The 23,585-nt window shown below is 42.9% G+C and overlaps 1 protein-coding gene across 1 annotated transcript in view; it reads right to left on the reverse strand.

Annotated features, from left to right (window-relative positions):
* Syne1 (spectrin repeat containing nuclear envelope protein 1) overlaps window positions 1-23,585 on the reverse strand; it is a 477,339-nt gene that overhangs the window by 247,915 nt on the left and 205,839 nt on the right. The window contains exons 47-56 of the mRNA XM_087912026.1: window positions 23,245-23,448; window positions 21,017-21,224; window positions 19,758-19,870; window positions 17,354-17,559; window positions 16,619-16,774; window positions 11,847-12,138; window positions 10,649-10,821; window positions 7,340-7,649; window positions 5,616-5,780; window positions 878-1,234 (exon numbers count right to left, since the gene is read on the reverse strand). Of these exons, the coding sequence (XP_087768152.1) occupies window positions 878-1,234; window positions 5,616-5,780; window positions 7,340-7,649; window positions 10,649-10,821; window positions 11,847-12,138; window positions 16,619-16,774; window positions 17,354-17,559; window positions 19,758-19,870; window positions 21,017-21,224; window positions 23,245-23,448 (2,184 nt within the window). The remainder of the gene's footprint in view (window positions 1-877; window positions 1,235-5,615; window positions 5,781-7,339; window positions 7,650-10,648; window positions 10,822-11,846; window positions 12,139-16,618; window positions 16,775-17,353; window positions 17,560-19,757; window positions 19,871-21,016; window positions 21,225-23,244; window positions 23,449-23,585) is intronic.

The following is a 23,585-nucleotide window of genomic DNA, read 5'->3' on the forward strand; positions in this document are numbered from 1 at the left end:
ACTTTTATTCCCTAGTGTACCACGCCTGCCCCCCAAAGTTGACTTCAACAAGACGGCGCTGGAAATGCTTCGTGACTTCCTAATGGACTGGAACTATTTCAAAATGATTATAACATAAATAGAAGCAGAGGCGTTAACCTCACTAAACTTCCTTTTAAGGACAGCTGTGATTGTGAGCATTATAAAGCAGCAAATACGAGATGATTGCCAAGGCACCCAAGAGGACTTGAAGAAGGCGGAGATTGCTAAACTTCACCTCGTTCTCCCTCTTCTGCTTCCCTTTCTCATATTCTAAAAGAGGTAGCAGTTAAAAAAAAAAAAAGGGCCTGGAAGGCACCTAGTAAGCGTTAACGTGTATTAACAAGCTAACTCAAGTTCAGCTGTCAAAACCACCAAGAAGAAAAACAAACACCGTGAAAACTATCGGCTGTGCTTCCGCTGGATTATCAAATGCGTCTTTCAAAGCTAGAAACTCAATCACTTAGTTGTTTGAAAGAGTTAACTGGCAAGGAAGCGGCTATGACTCTCTGTCTATTTATGCCTCTGCCCACAGGCCATTTTCCAGGCTGAAGGCCTGAATACAGTATTGCAAAGTCTTACACCATCCGAAAGAAAGTAAAGTATCTCCACCAGATACAATGCTTCCTACAGGCTATAATAGCACCTCCCGTATATGTCAACTTTTGCCGAAGTTTCACTTATAGGAGAACGAAAACGCTCACGCTTGGCAAATGTATTAAATACTTTCTGTGTCTCTGAACGCTGCATGCTCTTAATTAGCACGGACCCATTCCTTTTTCTAAAGCAACCGCAAGAGCCAATGAAATGCTCAGCTTATCCACCACAGCGGTAAACAGGAAGGCAAAGACCAACTTACTCGCCCTTTGTGCCAGCACTCCACAATCTCCTCATCGGTGTTCTTGCCTTCCAGGAGGGCCAGCTGCTGGGCCCACGTTTTCAGAAGAGTGTGGAACTGTCCCAGGGCTTGCTCCAGTTGGGACACCTGGCCGGAGAATTCCTGCTCCGAGAGGGCCATTTCGCTGACCAGGTTCTCCAGGCTGCTCTGTGCTTGGAACAGGCTATCTTCCCACTGCCTCCAGTCAGCGCGCAGGGCCTGCATCTCGGAGTTCAGAAGCTCACACCCACTGGCAGCTGTGTTCTGTTTCACTGCTGGGGCCAGCGACTCCACTCTGCTTAGGCGGCCCGCACCGATCTCTCTGGAATCTATCAGCTCCTGTAATGGAATATCGCCATGGAAACCAAGGAGGCCCTTAGTCACTTGGGCTGCCAGTTTTCAAATGTGTGTAGAATGGGACTCTGTGCTGCTATGAAGTTTGAGCGAACGTGCAAAAGGGATGAGAGTTCTTGGGTCTACAATCGCTCACATTATATTAACAGCAATCAGTATCATGAATGCCTGACTTAATACAAAATCAGTCAGGGTGTCTCAGTGTCCTCACAGGCTGGACAGGCATGCTGAACACAGGCAGTATTTAGATATGTGGACATGTAGTGGTGACTTAGATATTCATCTGTGGTGTTCAACTCCTACAGACAAGAAACTGCATCCTATTTATGGTCTCTTCTTTAGTCCCATCATCTTCCATAAAAGGGGGGCTTAAATCACTTTTCTTCCTGCTGGGAGTCAGGCTGGCTCACGTCAAGAAGAGAACGAGCCCTCCTCAATCTCAGAATTTTCTGTACCTAAGGAGGCCTATTTATGACCACTGAAACTAGTAATTCACAGACCAACTTAATTAAAAGTTTAAAGCCAACTCCAGCCTGGGTTTGTTTATTGCTGTCATTTTTCCCTCAGAAAAATAAGCCTCACTAGAAATTTGACAATTCAGATACTATGTTTAATCTTGAGGCTCACAGAGAGGAAGGACAAAAAGACAAGATCTCCTGAGTAAATTGGGAGCATGGGGATGAAGGTATGAAGGGATGAAGGCCAGAGGAGAGGCAGGGAGGGGAGCAGAGAAAAACGTAGAGTCCAATAAAAATCAATAAAAAATGGAATATTTATTGAGAAATAGGTAAGTCTTGGCATTAAATAAATGCTTCCGATAACATTTTTCTTGCTAAAACAGTCATCTGGGATACATATTTGTAACATGTATTGCTTAGTCTAGATTTTGTCAGTGTTAATGTAAAAGACGTCTTCACTCTTGGGTTAAGTAGAAGGAAAGGTGACTATCAGAGACAAAAACAAGAAGAGGAGGAGGGGGAATAATGAACAAGATCAGTTACAAGTTAGGAACAGTCAAATGAGGCATTGAGCATCTGACTTCTCATGTGTACAAACAATAGAGTCACATTTTAGTGCAGATCATTTACAATGCCTCGCTGTATGGTAGTCAAAAGCACAAATGTGTGAGGTTTATACATGTGTAAACACAGCCCTTTATGTGTGTATGTTGTTGGCCTTTCTTGGCAACAGTATTCTAAAAGTCATCTCCATTTACCAATAAATAGAGTGGATAGTAGTTAAGCAAAGAAAAATTATAACTTAGAAGGTGCTCTATTTAACAAGAATGCTTTAGAACGAAACATTCAACCTTTAAGCATCTTCAAATTTGGAATTCAGAGAATCTCTACAATAATGTGGGATTCCCCTCTGTATGCTGTGAATATGTTTTATTACCATTGGTTAATAAAGAAGCTCCTTTGGCCTATGAATTGGCAGAATAGAGCAAGGTAGGAATCCAAGCAGAGATAGAGGAGAAAAGAAGGTAAAGTCAGAGAGACACCATGTAGCTGCCAAAGCTACTTACCGGTAGGCCACAGCCTCATGATACACAGATTGATAGAAATGGGTTAATTTAAGATGTAAGGAGCTAGTAAGAAATACATCTAAGTTATTGGTCAAACAATGTTGTAAGTAATATGGTTTGTGTGTGATTATTCAGGCCAGGGTGGCCCGGAAAACAAAAGAACAGTTTCCGTTTACACTCTATTGATGTGGGACTCCCCTCTGTATGCTGTGAATACCATTGGTTAATAAAGAAACTGTCTTGGACCTGAACAGGGGATAGAGGTAGGCGGGGAAAACTAAACTGAATGCTGAGAGAAAGGAGGAGAAGTGAGAAGAAGCCATGGAACTGGCAGCAGAGACAGAAGCACTGGAAATTTGCTGGAGTCTGGGCAGCCGGGAAACAAACAAGTGGCCTGCTTACAACACCCTATTACCCAGAGTCAGTTCTCTCAAATACCCTCGTAATCATTGTCTCAGTTTCAGTGGGTGTGAAAACAGGTCCATGCTTGCTAACGCTAATTCCACTCACAGAGATTATCTTTGGGTTAGTGTGTACCTGCACATGTGTTATGCATGAGTGTATGAGTGTGCACGGCTTATATATGTATATGCAGAGACCAGAATGGGACATCTGGAGTCTTTATTTCTCTCTGCCTTACATTCTTGAGATAGGATAACTTACTGACCTAGAAGCTCACCATTTTGGTTAGGCTTGCTGACAACCTCTTGTCTCCACTCAGCGGTATTGGAGTTACAGGCACACAGCCATGTGCAGATGTTTATATGGCTGCTAGGAATGTAAACTGAGTTTTTATACTTGTAGAGCCAGTGTTCTTACACATGGAACTAGCTCCTCAGCCCCATCCAGATCTTCAATAAGAACACTGTAATTGCAGTGCTTTAAATTAGATTTTGTATACATTTTCTTGCCTTGTATTTGAGCTCTTTTCACATGCATGTATGTTCATTCATGTCTTCATCCACAGAGACACTGTGCTTCCGAGTTACATATTCTGAGTAATTGCTTTTGTTGGTTGGGGTTGTCACAGCATTGAAGGGCAGGAGGGGTGTTGTCTTTGCCTCTTTGAAGGTTTTGCAAATTAGCTTTTCAAAAGCTTGATCAATCTTTGTGGTCTTCTCTTCCTTACCTGCCATTCCTTTCTAAACTCATGCAATCTGGTTGGTTCATCACTTTCCCTCCCTGGCTTGCCAAAGAAGGGGGTGATCTTCAGTCTCTATGGTGGTAACCATATGTGTCTCCTCTCTTTTTCCTCTCTCTTTCAAAACTCACCTAAACCTTAGTTCTGCTGGGTTTTTGGGTTTGTGTCTCTTATTCTATTTGTTGGACATGCCATTGATCCATCTTGTCCTAGGGTGTCAACTACAGACTATGTGGTATTAATTGATAATATTATCTCTTCAGAGGAGCTTCCTGACCTCAATGAATGATGAGAATTCACTGCTTCCTGGATTTTATTCCCACCTTGTGGATCAAGTTTCATCTGTCCATCATAGAACATCCATCTTCTCCTCCCACTGGCTTCTCTACATGTACCCATTTTCCTTAGATAAGGTTTCCATTAACTTGGGGTAAAGGCTTCAATCTAACCTCCAGCTCTTTTACTTTCTTGTTTGTTTATTTATTTATTTTCATTCATTTGTTTCATTTCTTTTGAGACAGGGTCTAACTATGCAACCTTAAAAGGTCCATAACTTGCTATGGAGACCAGGTTGGCATTGGACTTATGAGAGTCCTCTTACCTCTTTTCTTAGGTACTCACCTTATAAGTGTGTGCCACCATGCCTGGCTCACTCTTGACTCCTTCATCTTGGCATTCCATTTCAAGTTAATCCTTTCCCAAACCCATGGAATTTTCTCATCGAGTACAATCCATGGCCAGGCATGGTGCTAAGTATTTTATATGAATGATCTAACTTTGTCCTCCAAACAGCTCCTTACAGTTGATTTAGAAAATTAGTTTTTCATTGTTTGTATTTCCAATGAGCCTTGAGGACATTAACAAAAGTGATTTTTTTTCCAAAAACATGTAGAAAATCAGGAGATGAAAAATGCGGCAGAAGGCCCCTTGGCTTCAGAGTCTAAACTTTAAAAAGCTTCTGAAGCTCTGGTTACACTGGTTTGGTCAGCCCAGCAGTGCTGTGGGACAATGATCTTGTACTTTGTAAAGATTTGTTACTTGTATTGTTTTAATAAAATGCTGACTGGCCAGTAGCCAGGCAGGAAGTATGGGTGAGGCAACCAGGTAGGAAGTATAGGTGGGGCAACAAGAACAGGAGAATTCAGGAAAGAGGAAAGACTCAGTCTGCAGTAGTCACCCAGACACAGAGGAAGCAAGATGAGAATGCCTCACTGATAAAGGTACCAAGCCACATGGCTAGCACAGACAAGAATTATGGGTTAAAATGTAAGATATAAGAGTTAAGAAGAAACCTGAGCTAATAGGCCAACCAGTTTATAATTAATGTAGACCTCTGTGTGTTTCTTTGAGACTTAACGGCTATGGGATCTAGGGGACAGAAACCTCAGTCAATACAGCAGGGTGGTGTGTATTTCTTAGTCTCTTGCACTAGAACAATAAGTGCATTTGCATATAGAAACACATACAGACAAGGCCAAATTTTGCTCATAAGTGGAACTAATTTCCTTCCAATTATTTTCTAAAACTTGGTTTATATTAAGATTACTGATATATGGAGAATAAAGCACCAACCAAACTCAGGACAAAAACATTTTTTAAAAAAAATCAGAATTGTATCCACTAAACCCTTATCACTAATCTGCCAACTATACTGAAGAACCTGTGGATCAATGCAGAATAATATCAGGCCATTTGCTCACCTTAATTTTCAATAGCTTTTTCTGAGTAACTGAAGAATCTCCAGATGTATCTGACCACCGATGGAGCTCTTCCTTTGCTGAGTGAAGCCAATCTGTGAACTCCTGGACTGCATCTAAGTACATGAGGTGGTCTTTCACAATCTCCTCCACCATCCTCATCTTCTCCTAGTCAACAAAGGAAAAACAAATGAACAGCCGTAGTTACTGTAAACATGAAATCGGGTGAAATGCCAGGCTCGATAGAGGTCTCAACGTCTCTCAGAAGACCTCAAATTCTCTCTCTCTCTCTCTCTCTCTCTCTCTCTCTCTCTCTCTCTCTCTCTTATGAAATCTGTAGATCAGGGTGACCTCATACTCACAGAGATCTTCCTATCTCTGCCTCTTGGGCAATGGTTTCTTTTTAAGATATTAAGAAAGAGAGAGAGAAAGAGAGAGAGAGAGAGAGAGAGAGAGAGAGAGAGAGAGAGAGAGAAAGGAAGGAAGAAAGAAAAAGAAATTGTAAATCTAACACTTTGAGAAAGCAACCATTTCCCCCAAAGGTCTATTATTTTGTAATTTATACAAATTTATAAATGTATAGCTCAGCATAAAGGTCTGTGATCAATACATATTGGCTAATAGTCCTCACAATCTAATTAATGGCAATTATTATAGTAACTACTGTTATTTTATTGTTCCTTGAAACAGCATTTTCCATGGCATTAAATCCTATCGACATCATGGGGGCACAAGCCTAGGGAGAAGCTAGAAAAACACCCAAAGCACGTATTCAGAGAGGTAAGGTTAAGAATTTAAACTTACATGTTTCTGACTCAAAGATTAAAAATAAGAATAAAATACTTATGTTGATAATAACAGTATTAATGACTCAGAATTCTCAAAAGGCAAGCCAAAGTAAGGAAAAACAAACACAAATACCCATGGCTTGATTTCTACAACATTCACAAGTACATAAAGTTAAATAATGGAAGAAATTATATTTATACATATATATATTTCTTTCAATTATTCCTATATACATATACACATATACACATATATATGTACACACACACACACACACACACACACACACACACACATATGCCTAGAGTTTGAAGGATAGGAAAATACAGGTTTTGTTATAGGTGAAAAATACTCAATTCTTTTCACACACAGTTGGAATCTGAGAAATAAAAATACTTGTATTTAAAATTAGCAATGCCAAATGCAGGGGAAACACAAATTAACAGTTGACACTCAGTCTTGCAAGGAGAAAGGATGAGTCTGCCAACAATGCAGATAAGGACAAAAACAAAATGTTATGTGCATTCCCAGGGCTGCAGAGAGAGCAGTGCACGGGAGTCCTCGTGTGCACAGATCTCTTATGTTTATTTGTGGGTTACTCCTGAGGCAGCACATACAGCAAAGGCCTTCATCAGAGCACCTTCACTCATGTGCATGATGTATACATACATGTGCATTACATGCTTCTTCCATTCCTCTTCCCCATAGCCCTAGCAAATGCCCCCTCCCCAAGTCTAACTGGCCCCCATTCCCTTCCCAGGCAGCCACCCCTTATGATTTCCTGTCTGTGCTCTATTTTCCATCTTTCTGGAAAATGATCTTTATGGGATCCCTGCCCACCCAACGTACACACAGTTGCAGACCAGCCAAATTCAGCGACTCAATTCACATTTCATATTCTGTGCTCTGAAGCTTTTGCATGGGTCTAAAGCACTCACCTTGGCCACGGTCGTTATGTCCTGAAACTGTGTCCTCAGTTCTTCCTGACCGGCCTCCTTGAAGGACTCATCCTGAGTCCTGCTGTACAACTCCCTGGACCTTGCTGCTAGCTGTTGCAGCGCGCCCACATGATCCTCTGCCTCGGAGACTACGGACTGACAGTGGTCCAGCAGGGCAAACTTCTCCTTCAGCCCTGGCTGCAGCGGTAAGGGATGCTCTACTTTCTGATCCACCGCCTCCATCCACTGCTCCAGCTGGCTTTTCTTCTCTAGATAGTCATTCCATTGGTCGATCACAGACTCCAGGGCGCTAGAATGAGTGACATACACCGTAAAACCGAGGCTCAACCTTGGTACCTTTACCAAAACACAACTACAGGGCCAGTGGATCTATGTAAAGTGGTTTGCTGCATATGGCCATGATAAAATGTTGTTTTTGAGTGCAGGGAGAAACAACTTTTTTGATCTTCCACAACCAGGGTACAGTGGCTCCAAACACAATTAACAAGATGCTGGAATTTGAAGTTAGCTGTTGCAGACACACACACACACACACACACACACACACACACACACACACAGAGAGAGAGAGAGAGAGAGAGAGAGAGAGATCTTCCAAATGTTGTTTCAAGTGAATGGATAATTCATATATTACATTGTAGTTACGAAAGCTCAGTACTATATTATTAATTAAATTCTGCTTAGTACATACCAATTCTTAAATAATCTTGTGTTTAGTCCATATTGTCAAAATCAGATGACAATTATTTGTTCACTGACATTAAAATTTAAGGTATTTTTTCCTGGGTATATACTTAAGACTATACACACATAATGGCCAATTATTTTGCGTTATGTATGTCAATAAATGAAGATGACATATTTATGAGAAATACAGTCATAAATTTAACAGGAAACTCACCACATTTCCTAATAGAAAAATAAAAGGCTCTCCAGGATGACATCAAGGAAAGGTTCCTAATATTGAGCTTTATAATACTCTCTCCCCTCTCTTCCCCTTTCCTCCCCTTCTCTCTTTTTCTCTCTCTCCTTCTTTCCCTCCCTCTGACTTTTCTTATTCCCTCCTTCCTTTCTTCTTCCAGTCAATCTCCCAGACCACCACTCAAACTCAAGACCTGCGGCTTGCGAGGAAGTGATCCACTGGCCAACAGAGAGACCGCTCTAAGTTCATGCTCAGTGAATGCCCAAGCCTTCTTTTGCATAGCATCTCACTGTTGCAGAGTCAGGACCACAGTCAATGAGTTTCCATCACTTGCTCAGACTGTGGCTTCTGTCTCAGTGTGTGCCTCATCATACAGACAGAGTCCTACCAGTCTGGAGAGTTTCTCAAAGTCTAAGTCAATGTCATACTCCAGAAGCTGCCAGATCCCCTCCTCTGTTACAGCTGAATGTCTTTTGAGCATTGTTGGTAATACAATCCAAGTCAGTTTTCTGGGCTGTATACGTCTCCCTAGCCTCTGATGTCCTAGGAGGCAAAATGGCTTTTGTTTTTGTCTCACTGTTTGCCACAATCCCTTCCACAAGGAAACCACACAGTGTGCAGCTGTCCAATCTAATTTCTTGCTGGAACAAGAGGCAGAGCCCTGAACCTGTTTCTTGGATTCCACATTTTATTATAATATCTGGAAAATTTTTCCCACATCTCTCTTGAGTCTCACAAAGCTGAAAGCTGGCCCAATGTCAACCGCTGGGGAGTTATTTATGTTTTTGCCGCCTGCTATAGAGTAGGAGAGCCTCTGGCAGCCTACTATAGGATGGGAGCGCCCCCATGGGACCTGACTCTTTTCTTTGCTGATCAGTAGGAGTTCTGACAAAGATACAATGCCCTGTTTGCCTAAAAAGCTACTTCCTCTTAATATGAAAACCAAAATTCAAAGCAAAGAAAACCCACGCGAAGTTAGATGCCCTGGGTGGTGCCTGTTTGGTGGGAGACAGCTGCAGGGCTTCTTCTGGCCTGCAATGAGCCCTCCATATCTCATTCAGCTATATGCTGCAGTTACTTTGGGAACCCACTTCTGGAGTCGTTGAAGGGCAGAGAGTTTTCAGAACATGGGTTCTGGGATGTGATTTAGTCTAATTCTCAGTGGAAGTTACTTGCCCAACAAGAAAGCTGGAGAGGTACATATAATTTGAGAAAAGATCCAGAGAAAGTAAAGACTTTTCATTCTTAAAAAATAACCATGAAATTTTCTCTACTTCTCCATCAGCGACTGATACAGGGTAGGCCTGCACTCTGGCCCCTCCTTCCCATTCTTCTTTCTTTTCTTCTTTCCTACCAACTTCAATTTTTGAATGACACAAAAAGTTGGGCATATTAATGGGGCCATATTGTATTTAATACACGGACACCTGTGTTTAAATCAAGCTAAACACATTTCTCTTGAACACGCTCCATGTTCATTCTATGGTGAGATATTTTACTACACTTCCTCCTTGGTTTTTGAAATGTGTATTGTATAATTGTGACCTTTCTTCATCCTGCTATATAAGGAGAAACACTGCAGATTCTCTTGCTCTTACGTAACTTTATTTGCACCCATGGAGCATGCTCTCCCATTCTACCTCCCCAACATGTTTCCTGGACTCTGGTAACCACCATTCTACTGTGAACCTCTTTGGATCACCTTTTTAGGTTCCGTGTATTAGCTGGGTCAGGCCATATTGCTGAAGCTCTACAGAATTCTTAATGGCTTCAGGACTGCAGCATAAGAACGTTTTCCACTTTGTAGAACTTCAGTTCTTCACACTGTAGTTACTAAATGCCTAGATATCTGTATCACTGTGACAATCAGAAACACCCCCCACATTTCTGAGATCACCAGCTAGGTATGATGACTCAGGGGTGAGGAACAGATGTACGTGTTAAGCTCAGTTGTCAACACTGCAATTGGTTGGCAGCATTCCCTACGCATGCCTTTAAATAGCTAGAAGCTATTAAAGAATCCCATGTTCTTGGCTTTTAAAAAAGGTATTTTCCCAAGCTTGTATTATGTGCAAGATTCCATGTGAGACGCTGGGGTGGGGATGTGGATGCTGAGGGGTTGTGTGTGTGGAGGGGGTGAGGGACAAAAATATTTTGAAAAGAAAACAGAAGCGAGACACGCTGGCATACCAGCACTAGTCTTCGCTCCATGGGGAATATAACACAGGCAAAGGCGGGCATGTTTGCACATAGGAAAGTTCACATGCTAGGCAGCTCTACCACAGGCTGTCTTGGTGCTGTGACATGGCCTTATGAAATGTCTGCATTTTATTTGAGCAAATAAGCATTAAGAGAAGGTTTTATACCTTTGCGCACGGAGGGCAGAACTCATGACGTCAGCCCATGTTGTTTTAAGTGTCTCCAACTGAGCCTGAATGGCCTGTTGACCCTCCTTGTTGCTGCTTCTTATAGCCTGGTCCCCTTTGCCGATGGCCATATTCAGCTTTACTTCTCCCTCCCCTCTCATGAGGAGAATGTCCTGCGGAGGGAGAGGGAGATGTTGTTAGTGGGCACATGAAAACCTGCCGTGCTAAACAACGGCTCTTCCCTAGAGCGAAGGAGTCACAGCCTAGAGCGAAGCTCAGTTCGGAAACACAAAGATCCGAGTTCAATTCCCCAGCAGCCACATAAAAAGCTGGGAGTGGTGGCATGTGCTTGTAATCTTAGCTCTGGGGAGGCAGAGAGAGGCAGATCCAGGGATCTCGAGCCAGCAAGCCTAGCCTGGTATGGGAGCTCCGGGCTGATGAGAAACTCTAAAAAATACATGAATGGAGACTGAGGAAAGATAGGGCTGCAAGCAATACACACTGATGCATGCACTTTCTGCTGTCCCGGCAAGATAATTAAGGTAGGAACATCTCACCGTAAAATGAAAGCAACAAATTAACACAAACTCTAGCCTAGAATAACATAAGCTAGATATCGGGGCATGCAAGGTCTAAAGATCAACGTAAATTCTTGAAAAACTTTGGGCCACCAGCCAGTAATCACAATGTTGTTGATTGATTTCAAGTGGGAGAAAATTAATTTAGGCAATGAAGATGCACAGTAACCTTTCCTTTCTTCCTTGCCTGGCTAATTCCCGCTGCTCAAGGTCATGATGACTGGAGGTGGGCCTTGTGTTTGCAAAGAAACCTGTCACTCAGTTCGCAGGCAGGACCCACGCTCTGCTGTAGCAGCTTACACACTGGTCGCTGGCCTCTGGGAACATGGGTATTACCTACTATTCCCATATCCCCAGCAATTCTCATAGTACTTGTAACACAGTAGGCATGTAGTAAGCTTTGATGGTTAACCACCAAATGAAACAAACAAACAAACAAATAAACAAATAAAACTGAAGCTGTTAACAAACCAAAAAATGTTCCCTTCCCAAAAGGAAAATAAACACCCCCCCTCCCCATCTCCCACATTTTCGTTTGACACTTCCCAGACAACAGGGACCAATCCCAGACTCTGTACATCCAATGAGAGCAATGGACAGCAGGTGTGGGCTGCACATACCTGAATCTGCGACAGCCGCCCCTCCAAAGTCTCCTTGTCCCCGACAGTGCTCTCCGCACAAGCCAACCTGTCTTGCACATCCTTTACCCGGGACCACATGCTCTGCATGGCTTCTTCCAGAGCTTCGTGCTCCTGCAGGGCCAGCTGACAGCTGCGCAGCCGCTCCTTGGTCACTCTGAGAAGGTTCTGGTAGCTGGTAAGGAGTTGAGCACACCGGCGGCTTCCCTTCCCTGCGCCGTGGCTTTCTTTGCTGAGGAGCTGCCCTCTCTGGGAGAGCTTGTCAAGGGACTCTCTAGACAAATAGAATTTCTTTTTTTAGTTCCAGGATTCTGGATCCAGAGGAGTGAAAAATGGCTGTTGACATTGGATCAGGATCCAGACAAGAGCTCATGGCAGATACAACTTTAAGACGCTGAGGTCTGGCTACTTGCCTTCTTAGTGTGGTCAACACCTGTCAGGGAATGTGAGTCCATTTCTGCCATGTCTCCATCTACAAGTTCTGGTGACAGAGCCTACGTCTCTCTACAAATTCGGTCCAGGAAGTGGGCTCATACTCCCTCTAGCATTTCTCCACTCCGGTTTGCTATCCTAACTATGAAAGGTCCCCATGCTCTGATGTGGAAGTAATAGCTTGGATGTGAAATGTCCCCCACTGGCTCCTGGATCTAGATACTTGATTCCCAGCAGCTGGGGATGTTTGGGAAGTTTGTGGAAATTTTGGGAGGTAGATCCTTGCTGGAGAATGGGTCACTGAGGCCTTGGCATTTTATAGCCTTGCTCCAGTTCCCATTCATTCTGTGCTTCCTGATGGCTGAAGCAGGGTGACCAGATGGCTGGTCTCCTACTGCCATGCCATTCCCATCACGATGACTATATCCTTTCAAACCTTAAGCCAGAATCAAGACTTCCTGCCTTAAGTCGCTTCTGTTGAGTATTTTGTCTTGGCAACAAGAGAGGTAATGAATAAAGTTGGTGCCCCTCCATGAAAATTCTGTTTGCCTATTACTTTCTGAGCTGCCTCTTCATGCCACGACACAGGTATCCCACCCTTAGGCAGTATCCATAACAACCAGAGACAGGCAGGCAATAAGTGCAGAATTCCCGTGCCTCTACCTCATGTCTTATCCCCTAACCTAATATCCCTGACTCTATCCACAGGTCATCACTGTCTGGAAGTCAAGTAACTGAATCCATCTCCATCTCCAGGACCTGACACAATGCTAGGCATTGTGGGACATTGTGGGGTGGGGGAAGCTGCTTTCAAATGTCATCTTAGGAGCCAATGGGCTTCCTTGGTGTACCTTGAGCACCATGGTCCTCACAGCTTGGAGCTATGTTAATTGGATCCAGAGAAAAGAACTCAAACCCTTGCATGACTTGGTTGTAATGTTCTGAGTTCATAGTGCAACTTGACCAGCTGTGTTTTGCTTTGCTGCTGTTGATGTTTTTCCTTTTTTTAATTACAAAGTAATAGTTCATGGCCATGTAAATGTATGGCGTATGCAGCAATGCGGCGGCTTATGAGCACAATGTGGGGTGGTTGAATCAAGCTGGTTAATGGAGCCATCACCTCACATACTCCACATATTTTCCATGGTGGGAACATTTGAAATTATTTTCTTAGGGTTTTTTAAAAATAGAACTTTCTATTTTTAGTTACATTTACGCGAGTCCAATCAACTACAACCAAAACAGAGCAAAGCAACAAAGCCCCATAATCCTAGGAAGTGGGATTTTGTATTCTTGGCTCTCATTTCTTCATTCCCCTTTAGTTCAAAGCCTCTATAAACACCAGTCAAGGGAGCCTGAACTTCTCAAGAGCACGTTTATTGGGGAAAGCCTTGCGAATCAGCAGGAACAAGATGTCATTATCAGAACTGTTGGGCAGTTGTGGAGGTGGCTCAGTTGGCAAAAAGGGCCCATCATGCATGCACGAGGACCTGAGTTTTGATCTCCAGAACCCATGTAAAACTCTTGACATGTTAACACATGCCTACAATTTCCGTGCCAAGGATGCCGAGACAGATGGGTCCCTAGAGTTCTCTGGCCAGTTGCCCTAGAGAATACCTCAAAAACCTAAGGGGAGAATAACTTCTGTAGATAGCCATTGCTGACGTCTGTCCTCAACATGTATAAGTGCAGACATGCATAAACTACACACACACACACACACACACACACACACACATATACACACATACACCATACTAGGAAAAGAACATAATGTGTACTATCTATAACTGACTGTCTCTGAGTGACTCCTATTTGAACAGCATCTTTTGAGTCACTCTGAGATATGGTTATCCAACATGACTCCCCCTCTGTAAGACACTGGGGAATTTAGAATCAATCTGCGTAGTGAGCAGAAAGGTGTGTTACGTGATATAGTGTACCTGTCTCGAGTTACGTAATAACTAATATAAAACATTTCACTGCTACTACAAGATGGTTTGCTCAATGGATGGCAAACATTCCTGAACCTCGGGTCTTTATGCTTTTCCGTGGGATATGTCCCTCTAATATTTGAAGGACTGGGCACTTTATGACATACCCAGATGATTGGGAGAAGCAAGTAGCACACAACCAGGCAGCAGTAGGGGGCATTGGCTCAGTGTGGTGGCGCACACTCATAACCCCAGCATTTGGTAGACTGAGGTAGAGAGATGGTTGGTCAGAGGCCAGCGTGGTCTACATAGTGAGACCCCCAAAAAGGCCCCCAAAAGGAGGTGACATAGCATGAGAATGTGACCGAGGAGAACTGTGTTGCTGCTGTAAGTGGCCAGTTGGTAAGGAAAGACCCCAAGTCAAACACACTAGAGGTCTTAGCATCTGGTCCTAGAATACCAGAGAGTGACATTTCAACAATTATGTGTCTCTCAACGTCGCAAGTATTAGAAACATAGTAAAGGCCAGGCACGGTGGTGTGCACACTTATAATTCCGGGGCTGGGAGGTGGAGACAGACAGATAGACTACGGTATCTCTAGGGCTCACTAGTCGCCAGCCCATTGTGCTTGAAGAGTCGCTGCTGAGAGAGAGACCTCCCAGAACAATGTCTAAGGAACAAGAGCTAAGGTTATCTTCTGGCTTCCGCATGCACACATACCCATGCACACTTGGGCACTGATAAAGGGCAATTGGTCGTGAGAGACACAAAAGACAATGAATTTGGTGTTGGGCCACTGGCTTCTGTGCAGTTTCAGAATAATGATATCAGGAGAGATAGGGATAAATGTGAGCAGCAGCTGGGAAGAAATGGAGTCAGAGGTCATTTACGATGTCTGTGCGCAAGGCAGGCGTGGGCTTGGTCGACTTATATTGTAACTGTGTAAGATTCAAGATTTGGAAAGCAAAATAAGCCTCATTTTCAGGAAATTAGTAAAAGTGATGTTATCATTTTCTTAATTCTGTCAACATTGTCTATTTTTTCCCAAATAATGGGAATGTGAGGTGGTAAGAAATGAAATCCCTGAGAGGTGCCCAGAGATAGAACCAAAGCATTCCAGGGGCATGTCTCAATAGTTATCAAATTCAGTAGCAACAAGTACTGTGCCCATGGTGACTTTATCCTCTGGTTCCACATCTGCAGATTCAACCAGCAATATACTGAATATATATTTCAAATAATCGTATCTGTATTGAGAGAACATAGACTTCTCTCTTTCTCACTACGCGTTGACCAACACCATGACATCTACTTCGCAGTCTATTATAAGCAATCAAGAGCCAATCCCAGCCGTGGGAGGACAGAAGCAGGTTAGATGAAGCAACACCCCAGTTTATGTAATCGGGTGCTCATGGATCTTGATCTCCACTGGGGTCCTGGGCACAGCTCCACAGATACTACAGCATGATTTTAGTCATGATACGCACTCTGCTGTGCCATGTTTACCTGGTTGTTCTTTAAGACAATGAACATTGGCGTGTTTGAATATAAATAGGACTCAGTGAAAATAAAGATGGAGCATGGTCAGAATTCGGTCATTTTTTCTCAGGCTATAATTTCATTGATTTGTTTGATTAAGCAGAGTAGACCCTGCCATTTTCTGCTTTATATAGATTAGCATTGCCCTTCTGGAGGGTCACTGAGGAGCCCTTGCTCTAGATCAAGCTGCACTTCCTGGTAGGAAGCCTTTTACCTTAGGTTAGAGAGGCAGAGAGGGAAAGTGCTAGGGGCGGAGCAAGAATATAAGGAGCAAAACACTGCCAATGGCGGCGATGTCAAAAGATAAGGGGACTCTGTCCAGGAGAGGAGCCAGGGCAGAAATGCAGAGATACTGCAAAGGAGCTGAATGAACAGAGGGCGAGACCTAGTGGCCATAGCTCTCATGACACTCTCAGTATTGTAAGGACGACAGCTGGGAGCTACTGCGTGTGAAGAAATGAATGGGACTTGTGGTTCCCAGTTGTGTTTTTCTCAGTGTAGTTTTGTAGTTTTCTTAGGCGTGCTTCTTCTGGCCATAATCAACACAAGCTAATGCCAGGAAGGAAAGTGCAGGACCATCAACAAAATCTCTAAAAGCTAAGCTGAAGTCAGAGAGAAAAGGGACAGAGTGGAAACAAGGATATACACAAACTACTTATTTCTGCCCATGCTTACTATCTGTGCCCACACAGCCATCAAGAATGCAGCCTGGTAGCTGAGATGTTCAGGGACAGAAGAAACCAACCCTAACAAACCAGTAACAATCAACCAGCAATCAAGCCTGCAGCTAATTGATCGACCTAAAAGACGTCGGCAAAGTAATAACCCACTCCATTTCTGCACCGTACCTGGCAGCCAAGAGTTCTCCCAGGAACATCTCAGCTTTATGGACTTCGTTCTTCTTCTCGGACATATGCTGTTTGCTCTCCCCCAGGTTTTCTGTGCTTAACTTTTCCTCCATCTCATGGACCCACAAGCTCAGCTTTCTGTGCTGATCCTCAAAGCTAAAGAAAGGAAAACCGTCTTAGAGAAATCTTCGTGTGTCTACTACTGTCTCTAAAGCTAAGTTACATCTCTTCTTGCGGCAATGAAGGCCTCATGGATTTTCAGTTTATAGAGAAAATTCAGCAAGAAGCTCCCTTAAATGATCAGACTGTCACAAAGAAGACAGTGTGTGTGTGTGTGTGTGTGTGTGTGAACTGATTGGACTCTAGGTTCCTGAAATCCATTAATTATTTGCTACCAAGATTATCCTAGCAGACATGAACACAACAAGGTGGGGAAAACTGTCTCTAATACCCCAAGTTACCCAAATTGACTGAAATGGCACACAGTCATGTCATTTGTAATTCAGGGGATACAAATCCTTGGCTTTTGTTCCTACACAGGAAACAAAGCCAAATGAAACGTTCAGAAGCCGTCATCCATTATTTTATTAACCTGTGAGGAAGGCAGGTCAATGTTCATTATAATTGAAACTCAGAGTTCAAGTACGATTGTGTCTTCGCACGAATTTTTCCCATTAAGCCCTTGAAAAACGCTTTCTGCGTGTAGTGAAAGCCACAACTATTTTCACAACCTACCTCCCCAGCTCTGAAGCACAGTCCTGGAGAGCCTGCTTGTCTTTAAGGCACTGCTTCAGAAACGCTTGGAACTCTTCATTGGCCTTTGTGATTTGTTCTTGGATGCTACTAACAGTTTGCTTGGGCAGGTGTGCGTACAGAGTTTGTCCTTCCTCAGTTACGGCATCCAGCTTGCTCTGCCCATCACTGACTGAGTCCAGGACACCCTGGAAGTCAAGGTAATATAGACATCTGCTATTATAAACGAGGTTCTTCATTACAATGCTGAGCCGAGGGAATGAAGTAAGCGTGAAGCAAAGCTTCGTCTACTGGAAAAGGGTCTAAGGAGATTAGATTGAGAAGGAAGCATGCGGTTGATAAAATTAAGGCTCCTAACTGAGGCAGCACAAGGCAGGACAGCAATCGGAACTGAGAAGAAACTGAGAGCAGTGAACTGGAAAAGAAGAGATTCTCATGAGGGTCCTGTCCTCAGTGTTCTGTTCTTAATGCCCCAGTCTCCTAGCTCCGCTCCCATCTCCTCACTGGCTGGCATAGTAGTCTGCTGACGAGATGGTTACTCTGCCTCTTCCTTCTCTTCTCTCTTCTACTTTGCACAAAGTGTAGTCCTCAGAACGGTCCTTCCTTTCTTTACACGCACCTCTTCCTCTAAAGATCTATGCCTGGGTTTCCACAGAGCAAGGGAAGCCCAGAACTTAATGCTGTTCATGTCTCCAAAACTCCAGAATGTTCCTTTGATTGTCACCTGGACATTTCTCTGTGGAATTCTACAATATGGGGGACAATTCTCCTCTGAATTTACCATGCCTCTTGAAAAACCAGACCTGTCCATGAAACAATAACCTGGCTTCTGACAGAGTGAGATATTCACAGTATTTTATCACCCAATGGGGCATACCATTCTCGTGTTCCTAACAGAGATTCTTTTGGATAGTTGTCTCATGGAGTGTAGGCTGGCATTAAACCTTACAGCCTCTCGTGTCAGCACCAAGTGCCAGGATTACAGGCTTGCACCACCACACCAGCCCTCATTGATTTCTAAAAATAAACATTGGAGCTGGGAGTGTGGCCACACGCCTTTAATCTCAGCACTCTGGAGGAGAGGCAAGTGGTTCTCTGTGAGTTCAAGACCAGCCTGGTCTATACAGTAAGTTCCAGGATAGTTGGGGTTGTTATACAGAGAAAACCCGTCTCAAAAAACAAACAAACAAACATTAACCAAAAATTCCCCCAAACCAAAAACATAAAATGAAGAAAATAAAACAATGACAAGAAAATCAAACAAATAAAACCCTCAAAACATTGGTTTTGCAATACTTAGACTTGTGCTCTATTCAGAAAAATGCCTGTGAAACCCTGGACAAAATCTCACTTGAAGATACTCTTCTTGAATTCTGCTTTGCAATAGCCATCTTCCCAAGCGCATATATTTTCTTCAGTCAATAAAACCTAAATAGCCTGTAATAGCCATTACTCTGGTTTGAATACATTTCTACATACAGGCCCCAAATTTAAACAAAACAAAACACAAGGTGTGTGTTTTTTCCTTAAAAAAAGAAGACAACAAACAACTCTTCAAAGCTCCCCAATAGTTTTAGAAAATATTAATGATTTTACTGCTATAAAAGTTAAAATATCCGGGCAGTGGTGGTGTACACCTTTAATCCCAGCACTCTGGAGGCAGAGAAAGGTAGATCTCTGTGAGTTTGAGGTCAGCGTGGTCCACAGACTGAGTTCCAGGTCAGTCAGGGCTACAAAGAGAAACCCTATCTCAAAGAACTAAAAATAAATAATAAAGTTTCATTTTGAATGACTTTTAAAGAATGGCCAGTGGGTTAAAAACAAGATATAGACAGTTCCAAGCTTGCTTTTGTTTTCCTGTGACTTTCCTTGTTTCCTAACACCTTCTGATTCAACAGCCCAACTCCATAATTGAAAGAAGAAAAGATAGACCAAAATAAGAAGGCTCAGGCAACGAAACAGGAGGAAGCAGCCTGGGTCTTGCCCAAGGCAGTGAGTGTGTCTAGGAAGAAAGGACATTAGCATCACGACATCCTCATCAGCATCAGGGCATCCACATCAGCACCACAAAATCTACATTAGCATCACGGAATCCACATCAGTATAATGGCATCCAAAGCAGCATCACAGCATCCACATCAACATCATGACATTCACATCAACATCACAGCATCCAAAGCAGCATCACAGCATCCACATCAGCATCACAACATTGACATCAGCATCACGGTACCCACATCAGCATCATAGTATCCACATCAGCACCATGGTATCCATATCAACACCACAGTATCCACATTAGCACCATGGTATCCATTTCAGCATCATGGCATCCACATCAGCATCCAGCATCACGGAATCCATATCAATATCATTGCATCCATACCTGAAGATCCTGGAGCCTGGCTTCAAGAACTTGACTATCACCAGTTAGATCAGAAGAGTTTCTGGATGCTGTTTTTGCTCCTGAAAACCATTCTTGGAATTCCTGCATAGAATCTTTTGAAAATGAACAAAAGAAGAGATAAATCCAAAATGTTGAGTGTGGTCCTAGGACTGTCACAATAAATTATTGCTGTTTCCAGCCCATTTCATCCTGCTTTTAAAAATACTTCAAAGAGAAAACAATAAGATAGAAAATATAAAGTAATCAATAGTCATGAGTATTTAGGGTGAAGAAGTTACCTCAAAGAGACTGAAAAGTACTAAAATACTTGGAATGTTTGATTTCCTTCTATTTTGGGAAAGAATTTGTAAGAATGCCAGGAGAAACATGCTCAAGAGTGCTAAAGACGTATGTGCGCATGTATATGTTTGCATTTGCATGTGTGTCCACATGTTATGTGTTCGCATGTGCTTTTGTGTGCATCTGTGTGGAGGCCAGAAGTCTACATCAGCTGTCTTCCTCTGTTTTCATCCGTCTTTATTTTCTGAGATAGGGTTTTTCACTGACCTGGGATTCAGGATTTGATCAGACTAGTTGGCTAGTGCACTGAAGGTGTTTAGCCATCTCTGCCTTCCCAGCACTAAGAATACAGACATAGGCCACCAGAGACAGCTTTTTGTGTACGTGCAGGGGATCCAGACTCAGTCCCCCATGCTTCAACAGCAAGCTACTTACCCATAAGCCCTCTCCCCATCCCTGAAAGATTTCTTTTATGGTCACTTCCTACTTTGACTTAGAAAGCCACTATGCCTCCACATCAGAGTGGAACAAAGATTCTCAGAATAGAGACAGAGAGAGGGAATTTTCTGAACCATTTGGCTTTCATTGCTACGGCCTCTCCCAACATCCATGTTTACAGCAATGACTCATCCTAGCGTGAAAAAGTGTCCTTAGCTATTCGGGTAGCAGTTGCTGACCTCTTGAACAGAGGTAGTTCTTCATGTGCATAAGCTATTATATGGAAGGTCAGAATAATCACGACGGGTAGACTCCCATTTTCTCAAAGAGAATGGGAAAACATTCTTTGAGAGGTTAGAGCTCCTGGAACAGAGCGGTTACCCAATCTCAGAGCATGAACGAATTTAAAACACTAATCGCACTTGAAGGTTTGCTCAGACTTTTACTGGCAGTTTCTGAATAGCCTTTGGTCCAAACAACCTCTCATAAGCAGTGATTCAGACTAAAGCCCTTCAACTCACCACTGAAGTGTTTTTCCAGCGACTCCTGGATGCTGGCCTGGGTTTGGGAGCATAGCTGGCTCGTGGCTTCATGTTTCTTTATTAGTCCAGTCATTGCCCTGCCCAGGCTCTCCAACTCCACTGAGTGGTACTTCCGGCATAGACCGTTGAGATTTTCTTGGGTGGAGCTGATGTTCTTTTGTTGACTTTGAAGTTCTTTTTGTATGTCCTATGTGGTAAAAGCATACTGTGAATATACTATGCAGGACGCTTATACCATTCAAGAGAAATAATATCATTATTTCACTCTGGTATTTTTTAAAATCTGAAATTAACAATGTAGAAACCTCCTCAGTTGTGTGTATTCGTGGGTGGGATTTAAATGAGTCTTCTAGCCTGGCAATGGTGGTGCAGCCTTTAATCCCAGCACTTGGGAGGCAGAGGCAAGTGGACCTCAGTGAGTTCGAGGTCAGCCTGATCTACAAAGCGAGACAACTAAGAGTGTTATATAGAGAAACCCTGTCTTGGAAAACTGAAACAAGCAAACATAAGCATCTTTTATATATGGTAAGGAGCTATACTCATGAAACCTTATCAGTGTGGTCACCTAAACAAGATAAGTACAATGACAATACCAGTTGACACCTCAGCACGGATGGAGGGAATCTCATAAGGCCTCGTCCCTAGACAAAGAGCTACAGATAGTTAATGACTGTTGAGATAGGGAGATTCAGTTTTCTCTAGGGTCAGGCTCCCTGATAGGTTAACCAGTACCAGTTGGTCAGCCATAAACACATGTACATATGATTAATATTAAATGGACTCAGTAGGTTATACTCAACAATATAATAATAATTATAACAACAACAACAATAATAATAATTTAAGAAGAGGTAGGTTATGAATTTGAGAGGAAGGGGGTGACATAGAAGGAGTAGAAGGGGAAGGGTTAGGATAGAAATGATGTAAATACAATAAATACAATATTTAAGCATATATATAAGTTATACACACACATACATATATATATATATATATAGAGAGAGAGAGAGAGAGAGAGAAAGACTGAGAGAGATCTTTATAGAATCTATCTTGTGTGTGTGTGTGTGTGTGTGTGTGTACCTGTTCATTCAAGTGTGTACAAGTATGCATGTACACATATATGCATGCATGTAGAGTTTAGAGGAAAACCATCAGGAGCTTTCGATCTTGATTTTTGAGACAGGGTATCTTATTGAACTGGAGGTCACCTTATTTTTTGAGACAAGGTCTCTCATTGGTCTGGAGGTCACCTTATTTATTTAAGACAGGGTCTGTGGTTGAACTGACTCAACTAGGCAGACCAAGTCCAAGGATTTGCCTGCCTCCATCCACAGCACTAAGGTTACAATTTTGAATCAAATGCAGTTTTTTTAGAGGTTAGTGTGCATCCTCAGGCTTACCCAGCAAGCAGGTTACCAACTGAGCCATCTCCCAGCCCTGTATTGATTCTTTAGTGAAATGTGGCAGTCCCACTCGGTAACAAATAGCTATTAGCAAGTGGTTAGAATCTGGGCAATAATCTAGGATCTCAAGAAAATTTAGCAAGTTGTTATAGCATCTCAGCTGCAACCTTGAGTTCAGGGTCTATATCTAAAACCCATCGCTGCTCACACAGTTCAGTGGGTCATTGTGTGGATTTGTGTCGGAACTATAGGTCACACACATACACACACACACACACACACACACACACACACACGAAGAGAAAACGATCTTTTTCAAAAGAACAATGTTGAAAAGTCAATACAATATGCATACTCTACAAACACTTGAGCAGGGTTGTCATCTGTTAACATGAAGAGAGGACGTAGGATGACTTCCTTACTTAAAGAAAATCACAGCATTCTACAGATGAAAGTGTTCCAATTAAACACAAAGATAATTAAGGGATGATAAATCATTTGAGGTTCAAACTTAAAAATTGATGCAAAGTCAAACAAGCTCCCTATAGTCTTTACCCTTTTACAAACACACACACACACACACACACACACACACACACACACACACCTGGCAGGCAGAGCCGACAGCAATACATTCTATCAACTTTTTACCCGTCTTCCGCCTTTTGATGCTTGTATTTACTTCTCATGCCACTAACTCTGCTGGGAGGCTAGAAGCAGACATGATGTGTTCTTCACAGTCACAAACGAGGAGAATCACTTTAGACTTCAAGTAGAAACACTGAAGGTTAGTTTTTGACTTACCTTGACTTTCTTCAGCCCTTCGCAAGTCCCAGTTTGGGCACACCTGGCCAACGATTCCTCCACATTGATCAGCCACGTTGTTATGTCCTTGACAAACCTCTCCACTTGGGTACTCTGGGCCGTGAAATCCTTCAGGGTTCCCTTTGCTTCCTCAGTGGTTTCTTTGGCGTGCTCCAGTTTCTGCCGTAAGTCTGCTTCTATAAACTAAATATAAAGCAAGAGTTCGTGAGTGTCTGGGAGGACCAAAAACACACTCACCCGCCTGGAATTCTGTTTACGCGTAACTCCATCGAGAACACATTAGGCTCACCATGGAAGCCTCTCCAGTACTAATAGCTTTT

The sequence above is a fragment of the Myodes glareolus genome, chromosome 1 (assembly GCF_982192425.1).
Source record: "Myodes glareolus chromosome 1, mMyoGla1.1, whole genome shotgun sequence".
Taxonomy (NCBI): domain Eukaryota; kingdom Metazoa; phylum Chordata; class Mammalia; order Rodentia; family Cricetidae; genus Myodes; species Myodes glareolus.